Source organism: Scophthalmus maximus, chromosome 16, assembly GCF_022379125.1.
Source record: "Scophthalmus maximus strain ysfricsl-2021 chromosome 16, ASM2237912v1, whole genome shotgun sequence".
NCBI lineage: Eukaryota > Metazoa > Chordata > Actinopteri > Pleuronectiformes > Scophthalmidae > Scophthalmus > Scophthalmus maximus.
In genome coordinates this window covers 13,607,186-13,615,956 of record NC_061530.1, presented here as the reverse complement: position 1 = coordinate 13,615,956, position 8,771 = coordinate 13,607,186, and the positions used below count along the sequence as shown (strand labels likewise).

Here is an 8,771-nt window from a genome sequence, read left to right as displayed (position 1 = left end):
CTCTCTCTCTCTCTCTCTCTCACTCTTTCTCTCTCTCTCACTCTCGCTCTCTCTCTCACACTCTCTCTCACACACACACACACACACACACACACACACACACAATTTTCATCTTCATCATCCTCATGTACAATAAAGTATTGTTGCATAGCAACATTTTATATAAATTTGATGTGGCTCTTGATGTGGATTTTGAATTTGAGCCAACAGTGGGTTCTAATAATATTTTGAGTTATCATTTATGACAACAAACAAGACTAACCCTGACGACTTGTTAGATGTCTCTAAACATGGAGGAGGAGGAGTGGACAATAGATCTGTGGAGGAAGACTGCAGAATAGGACAGAAAGCTCCAGAACAGCCACTAAGGCAGACTTTTAACTCCCTTTCATGTTCGTCTTAATAATTTATAAATAATTCTCACCGTTAGTTTTACTAAAATGTTTGTGTTTAACATTATTTTACTATATATAACTTTATTGACCTTAACTTGTAATTATTAATTTTATGTGTAGTACTTTCTTATTGTAATCATTGTTTTGAAATTATTGTTCTGGTTTGTGGTAGTCTCTTGATCAGTCTCCCTTTTATCACCTTAGGTTTTATCAATCACCCAAAATGCACTTTGAATTGCATTTGATTTGTTTGAAAGGTGCTGTATAAATAATGACCTCATATTAATTGTTTATAGTGTTCACATATAAATTTATATTATTTGAATATATATAACTGACTACAATACGTCGACACACACACACACTGTCCGACTGCAACCCGTCACATAAAATCCAATCAAACAGGAGTCTGTGGACAGACGTGCCAAGAACATTTCACATCAAACTATCTGCAATTCCCCACATTCCTCACTACTTACCAAGAAAGTCTCATTCAGTGCACAAGAACCAGAAAGTATCCTGGGTGGGAAGGTAGGAGTGGTTCCCAAGCCAATCGGCAGTGGTTGTGTCCAGGGCCGATCATAACAAAGGATCCTGTCATTTCAACAAAGGTTTAAAGTTAAGGGTTACGCAACAAGGCACAGAGATTAGATATCAAATATTGTTTGCGTCAGCTGGAAGCTGGAATGAGGAGCCAAACAGGTCACATCTGTTGCCCTTGCTCCATCCTTGCCTCCCCATTTGGCTCTCCCTTACCCTACAAGCACTGTCAGCACTCGTTAACAGGAAGAAATATGTTCAGCACCAAACTTCTTAACTTTGCTATAAGCAACAACTTTTTTTCTGAGGCAGGCAGCAGGAAATGTTTAAAGGTTAAAAACATTTATTTAAAAAACACAACAAGATTTCACTTTTTCACATTTTTCCTATGAGAATTGTAATTCTTCCACATACGGAAATCATGTGCTGTTCGCCTGTTGCGTTGTGGGTCCGTTTAAAATGTCCATGAAAAACATTTAGACAGCGGTGATACGTCTGAGGCAACATGGCGTTTTGAGTTTTGTCTGCAGTGAGGAGTCTGTAACGGTACGTGACCTTCAATTTGAAAAACTGACAAGTGAAGAAGACGATGAGCCTCCCTGTGGCTGCAGTGCACTGCAGTGGAGCAGCCGTCTCTCCTTTGGCCCACCTTCAACAGGGAGGAAAAGTTGTTTGACGTTAATCAGACCGTTTGTCTCGCGGGTTGCGCGAGGCCTCCACTGCGCGAACACCTCGTCTCGCCCGTTTGACCATCAACGCCGGTGCATTCGGGATCGGATCCAGATGCAGCACTTACAGTAATTGAGTAATGCCCCCTTCAGCAAGGCCCTCATTAAATTCTCAGTACCACCGCATGTTCCCGGACATTGCTGCTGAAAGGCCGCAGTCAGCACAATGTACAGAAATTGCCTGGGTTCTGTGCACTAGGAAAATCAGGGGTTGGGGGTAAAAATGATAATGGACGCTCTTTGAATTCATGGGAAAATGCAGCATCCACTATGCATCCACTACAACAAGAAATAAAAATATGCATGTCCAAAACCAGCTGAGTATTCCAATTTACTTTGCACTAAATTTTAAATATTTATTCAACGTATACTCCAGTGGCTTATTTTGAAGAGCTTAAGTGCTTCCCATTGTTTCTGAGGTGGGATACGCAGCTGCAAAGTCCAACACTTGCATCTTCCAGCAGTAGCTCTTCCTGTTTTGTTTTTGAAACGATCAAGAAATGAATAATCAGTGCTGAACCTCAACAATCGGCACCACAGTCCTGGAAAACACTGACGGGTCCCTTTCCTCCCCACAGAGTGAGGCCGCTGGGGTCGGCGGCTGAAGGGCCGTGTGGAGACGCGACTCGTAGCTGCTGTTGTGCATCCAGGTGCACGGCTTATGGAGGAGCTCCTTGTCGAGCTCACAGCTCTGTTCTGTGGGCGACAGAGGTGTTGCCGAGGTCGGGCCCAGCCGTGACAGCAGGTCACAGTCCCAGTCGGAGTCTGACGACGACGGGGAGAGCACGGCGAGGTCGGGGATGAGGGCTGACTCGATGCACACAGAGGTAGAGTGGGATAGTGACCGCTGAGAGTCTTGGCTGGAAAATGCACTGTGAACTTTTTCATCAGGGAACTGGGGTGGAGGATTAAAAGTCTTTGTTTTTGAGGGAGTAGCAACAGGTGTGCTACCATGACCTAAAATGTCAACTTCACTTGGTGCCAATGTGAAATTCTGCACTGTGGGAACAAAAAATGTGTTCAAAGCCTGTTTTAAATCCAGTGTTTCCACCATGCATGTTGAAGAGACCTCTTGGTGAGGACAACACTGTATTATCTGACAACAGGCCTTATCAAATAATACACAGCCCCCAGTCCTTGCCATAATGTCACTTTCTAGTTTTGTAGATTTACGCCCTTGTTCAGTCCATCTACAATCGTAGTTAAATTTCACTGTAGTCCTCTTCCTTTTGCTACGGACACTTTCAGGGCTGGCTGATCTACAGCGCTTTTTGAGGTTTGGAGCTGTCCGACTGTCTGACTGTCGAGGCAGGGATTGGGATCTACACGAATCCAGTTTATCACACCCCAAACCACTGCCGGAACATACGATCCTACTGAATGATAAAAGTCCATCTTGGTTTGATTCATTCACTTCTTCTGCAGTTGTCACAGCTACAGAGGAAAGAAGTGGGATGGAGCTAGGAACTTTGACAGCGGAGACAGACTCATACAAACTCTCTGTGGTGTCCATTTCATAAATGACTCCTTCCATAGTTTCCTCTGCGGTGTACTGCTGAGGGCTGAGGACAGGGGGCTCCGAGTATGGGTTGTGCAGCTCCATAATGTGTGAGGGGACTTGTGGGCTGAGGACTGGGGGCAGGGAGTAAGGGTCGAGGGTTGTACATAGGGTATCAGGGCAGTGGGGCGGCTGCTGGCATGCTGAGATGTGGGCTGATGGTTCAACATCCAATACAGGCATGGAGGGGCTTGAAGTGTGAGGCTGGATATCAGGGTACTGTGACTCAACTGCAGGATTGGAAGACTGGATGTCAGCATGTGGTGTGGCTGGATTCGGGATAGGAAACGGAATTCCTGGTGATGGGCTGGCAGGGCCAATAGAGAGTGGGCCCCCAGCACGATTGGAGATGCGAGTATTGAATGATGAACTTTGTCTGCGCAGGGCCTGCACAGCAAGCTCCGTCTCACCATCCGTGAGCAGCTCCAGTTCACAGACATCCTGGATGGGCAGAGGAGTTGTTGGTCTAGGAGGAAAACATGGACAATATTATAAATTAAAAGCACAAAAAAAGCCTGTTCCAGTTGAAAAAAAAACACATTTGGACATTACGAGGTAATAATCAAACTCACCTGCTCAAGGTTTCTTCTGATGGTTGAGATGGGCTGGGGTTGAACCCTGGAAGCATTTCGTCCACAAGTTGATCCACCACACTGTAGTTGGAGGGATCCAGCACAAACATACGGTGCTGATCAGACTGTAGGTGCTGCAAGGACCAACAAAGACCGAATCAAAGATTATGTCACGATGTATACAATGTCAACTGCAGAACTAATAAACACCAATAACAACAGATTTTTAAAAAATGTTCCACCTCCTCCAGATTGGTGAAGGGTTGATGACAGCACTCGCAGTATGACGTGTCCTTTTTGCGTGGCCGCCACGGTGAAGGGTTAAAGGTGAGCGGGGTTTGGGATTTGTCCTGAATGCTGCTTATAATTTTCTTCTTCTCCCTAATCAACAAAGAATAAACAACAATTGAAGAATCAATTATAATTGAAATAGTTGTGTGTTTTTTTTTTTTTTACAACATTAAGCAAATAAAGTTACTTTCCAGTTCCATGTTTTGTTTTGACACAATCAAGGCCAGACGGGAAAGACATTTTTGTGAGCAATAAAATGGTGAATATCACTAAAAACTTGTGACCTAAGCAAAGTTGAACAAACCTTTTACTTTCTCCTTCATCTGTCTGTTTTTCAAAAGGAGGAGGAGGAGATTCAAAGGGACTAAATCGGCCCAAGTAGCACAGCGCTGGAAAGGTCATAGACTGCAAATGCAAGGGCTTGTATTTCCTGGTTAGAAAAAAAATGAAAGAATTCAATACTCAAAATATAATTTATATTAAATACAATAACGCTGCAAAATTGAATATTAAGACTGATTATTCTCAACATTATCATATTATCAAATATTTCATAATTTGTTAAACTGACTGTGATGACAGATTGCAGCTACCCTGATATTAAAGTCTTTCACAATGTCATGGGTTCAGTTTCTCATTGCCACGGCCTGTACATTAACCAGAGCACTTCAATTAACTGAAATGAGAGGGCAAATGAAAAGAGCTGTTAGCACATATCCCCCGCAGGAACTGGCAGCGAAGCTCGCAAAGCCTCATCGAATAGAAATCGTATCCGCTTGAGCACCAGGCTCCTGGGGAGCGCCATCGCTGGATGGGGGGCCTAGTCACATTACATGATGGGACGCATTAACAGGTTCAAGTAAGAAAATCATCTGGGCTGAAATGCAAACCGCCAGCACCAGCACCCGGTGGGGTATGAATGAACAAGAAAGGTAGACAGGTCACTGCCGCATAATGTTGTTTCACTGTCATTATGCTTCCAACTGCAAAAAAGGATCTAATCTGATACCAAACACCCATTAGGTGGACTGGCAGGCGTTGCCCATAACTTCCCCCTACTGAATTCTAAATTGATAGGCTGGAATCAAAAACAGAGGATTAAAGAAGAGGATTGAATTGGAAAGGGGAGGTCTAAGAAAGTTGTGAAGGATTTATCCTACATAACTTTACACTTGGATTGAAATCCTACTCCTTTGTTTGAGAGAAAATGGACAAAAAAGAAACAGTATTGAATCGGGAATGAAACTCACCTGCTCGAGTCTTCGATTTTAACATATGGAGTTCTTAAAGCTGCAGCTGTGGCGCAGGAGAAGTGGGGAGGGACAGAAAACCCTTATAAAATTACTCCAAACAATTATACCAACAGAAATACTATATTTTTGGAAAATAAACACACAGCACCACAAAAACACAACTAACCTTTAATAACAGGAGAAACTTGTTGTTTGGTACTAGTCCTCTGCGTTGAAAAAAAGGAAAGTTTTAAGACTTGTTAATGTCTTGGAGTTATATAGATATATATATTTATATATTATTACAATAATTGCAATAGTCCTCATAATGTTGCTTAGCTCTGTTACTACATCTTTCAAAGTTCATTACATTTTAACGTAAACTTAATTAATTGAACTGTTTCCTGAATCTTAAATTATTGTTTTATTGTTGTACAGATGATACAGATATAAAACTGCTGTATCTGAATGTTGGTGAAGTGAAATCTTACCTCCGGCCTCTTGTGTTTCATGCTGAATCTCTCTCGAGTCAGTTGTTTCAGATACAAAAGCACATCTGACACCACATTTAGGAACTAATACAAAAAAAATCCAACACCGTTCTGTTCTTATGAATGTGACATGGCAGATTTCTTCAACTTGTATAGGACATCGATACAAATAAAATCTGTTAGAACAAAAATAAACACTTGTGTGGTGCCCTCTGCTGCTGGAATAGCTTCACAGCAATGCATACTGTATGTGAACACATCCAAACCAGATACTGTAAGACTTTCAAATCATGATCCTTTGATGTGGAATTTCTCTGTGGTTAGTATTCAAGTTAGACAAAAGGATACCATCCACATACAAGATCTTCACTCCCCATGATCGGGCACTGGCCAAAACACTGCTCCCCTGCCGTTGCTCCTACAAAACAGATCCAACAGAATCAAATCCAAATAACAAACTGCATCACTGTTCAGAATAATGTCCCAAATACAAACAAACAAAAAAATTCATCTGTAGATCTGAGGTGGCTTGCAGATCTACTTATCAGAGATAAATCATGTTCTGGCTACATTGACTTACATTGTTGCGAATAGCTTTTTCAAGCAGAGCCATCCCCCGGCTGCCACAAGCCTGTAGAGACAAATACAGCACAATTAAGCATTTTAGATTATATTCTATAGTAACAATAATTCATGATGATATAAAAATTTTGACAATAGTAACAATGATATATTTGTATCAGGACACCAAATAGCATCCAAGTATTAACATTTTAATTATAATAATAATAATAATAATAATAAATTTCATTTATAGAGCACTTTTCATTGCTAAAAACAATCTCAAAGTGCTACAGGATGATATGTATACAGTAAATATAGAAATGTTTTTTTAAGTAGTTTTTTCACCCATACAAAAACATGTACATAAACGGATTCATAAGATGTTAAAAAATGGAGGGTTTAGTAATAAACCATGTTACATATTTTTTTTACAATTATCAAATTATATTACCTTTAATAATAATTCTTGAGTATAAGCTCCCCTGTAAGCTTAATAAGTGGCTGTGAAAAGGTTTCAGGTGTATGTGTGAGCGACTTATGTTCAGTACCACTGGTCTTGGAGTTCCTGGTTGCGGTTTGTCGCTGCTGAGGACACTCTCCCGCTGCTTACTGGGATGTTGGGCTTCTTCATTCGTCCCCTTTGACTTTCCTTTGGTAACCACACACCTTTCCCCTTTCACAACCTCTTCGGTGCCAGTCACAACAAAGTTCACATCCTTGTGTAGGAAACTTTCGATTCTCTTCAACAGGAGGGAAAAAATTAAAAATAAACTCATTAGTCTCTGCTTTCATGTCGAGAAATTTAACTTGGACCTCAGTAGTTGTACAATTAACCAAGAAACCAGAGTTATGCTGTCAGTTTGGCTACTTCTCAAATGCTCAGAAATCTGTGATTTTTTTTTTACAATTTAGTACAGCAGGTAAAGTAGAGTAAATGAGTTTAGCTCAGTAGACCACTAATTTTCAATTTATGTTATATCCAATATACCGTTTGGTTTAAGAGACTTCATAACTTAAAGAGACTAGAGCCCAACCAATATGGATTTTTAAATCCATATGACAAAGAAATGTAATCGAAGCTTAGTATTTTACAGTTTGACCATAAACTGTATCATAGCAAACTATGAATAATAAACATAAAGCACAAATTCAACCAAATATATAGAGCTTGAATTAAGAAAATACATGTACATTTGTTTACGTAAAATGTAAAAAATGAATGCACACTGATCTGGCAAAGAAATGTTTCCTCTGACTCTGATTTCTCTCACAAAGAAAGGCAGACATGTTTTCTGATGCTGAGGCATGATTATCGAATAGTTAAAAAGCCACTGCCAATATTTAAAAAAAGCGGACAATGACCCGTATGCATAAACGTGTATGTTTAAGACTTAACACACAAGCTTACCCCTCCTAGAAGAGATATGGTTTCCAGAAGCAGGGCTGTTGAGCGTTTTTTCACATTGTCCAGGTAGAAAGTCTTCCCCTCCAGCTTCTTGTCCCCAGGACACAGTTTTCCCAGAGGGCCTCTCTCCTCTGCACACTGCTGCTGGTGCATGGTCCTGGGGCAGAGAAGCAGCTCACAACTCCACTGTGAAACACCAGGATCCTACAACAAGGGAGAACAAGGGGTTTGTGAGCACAATGTTACAAGTCTGTAAAAATGTTTGATAAGGTAGAGTCTAATAAAGTTATAATTTCTAGCTACCCTATTCTAATCCACTCAGTCCAAAAAAATTGAGTAACTTCATATAATGTCCCAAAAGTGAAATCAGAGTATTATAAAACCACAATAAAATGTCGCCTTCCTCAAAGGTAAGATTGGGGTTAAGTTTTTTCAAAACATCAGCCATTGAAAAGTTCTGCAGGGAACTTATGCATCGCCGGTTTACTACCAAACAACAACAACGATAGCACAAGCGCTAACATTCACTTAGCCATCGTGCTAGTTAGCCAACACACGTAGCTGCGGTTGGTTAGCATCATAGGTTAGCATCGCCTGACTAACTGGACGACGATAAGAGCGTCTAGCTAGTTTCAAATGAGGATTAACTGTCTGGTTAATAGTTTCCCACATCGTCGGGGTGGGGAACGACACATAAACTTACGCTTTGTAACTATGCTGGAGAGCAGCGGCACCTAAGTGCTAACTCCAGGTTCATGAAGAGGTGGCGAGGCAACCGCCGCTTTTTTAAAAACACTGGCGCAGACGTCAACGTAGGCTCTCGGTCACATCCGGCAAAACGCTGCGTTCAAGAGCTTTTTATTTACATCGGAAATATGATTGGCTCATCTTTGATTATTTTGTATCTACTATTCAAAAAGTGTTGTTTTGTGGTTTAACAATAGAATGAGACAAAGTAATAATTGAGTCTACATAATCCTCTCGACTATCAACGT

General features: G+C 41.0%; 1 protein-coding gene across 1 annotated transcript; it reads right to left on the bottom strand.

The window, feature by feature from the left end:
• Nucleotides 1-1,260: 1,260 nt before the first annotated feature.
• Nucleotides 1,261-8,608, bottom strand: dbf4b (DBF4 zinc finger B). The gene is made up of 12 exons (XM_035613527.2): nucleotides 8,480-8,608; nucleotides 7,780-7,980; nucleotides 6,920-7,111; nucleotides 6,388-6,438; nucleotides 6,156-6,225; nucleotides 5,808-5,872; nucleotides 5,504-5,543; nucleotides 5,335-5,380; nucleotides 4,389-4,514; nucleotides 4,036-4,174; nucleotides 3,794-3,927; nucleotides 1,261-3,687 (listed from the first exon to the last, which is right to left on the bottom strand). Exons 2-12 carry the CDS (start codon nucleotides 7,927-7,929, stop codon nucleotides 2,172-2,174), a joined length of 2,529 nt encoding a protein of 842 aa, XP_035469420.2. The 5' UTR covers nucleotides 7,930-7,980; nucleotides 8,480-8,608; the 3' UTR covers nucleotides 1,261-2,171.
• Nucleotides 8,609-8,771: the final 163 nt, after the last annotated feature.

Coding starts and splice junctions, on each gene's coding strand:
- dbf4b (XM_035613527.2), bottom strand. CDS start 7,929: ATGCACCAGCAGCAGTGTGCAGAGGAGAGAGGCCCTCTGGGAAAACTG. Junction 6,439..6,919: donor CAGGAACTCCAAGACCAGTG/GTACTGAACATA, acceptor TTGTCTCTACAG/GCTTGTGGCAGCCGGGGGAT. Junction 4,175..4,388: donor GATGAAGGAGAAAGTAAAAG/GTTTGTTCAACT, acceptor TTTGTTGATTAG/GGAGAAGAAGAAAATTATAA.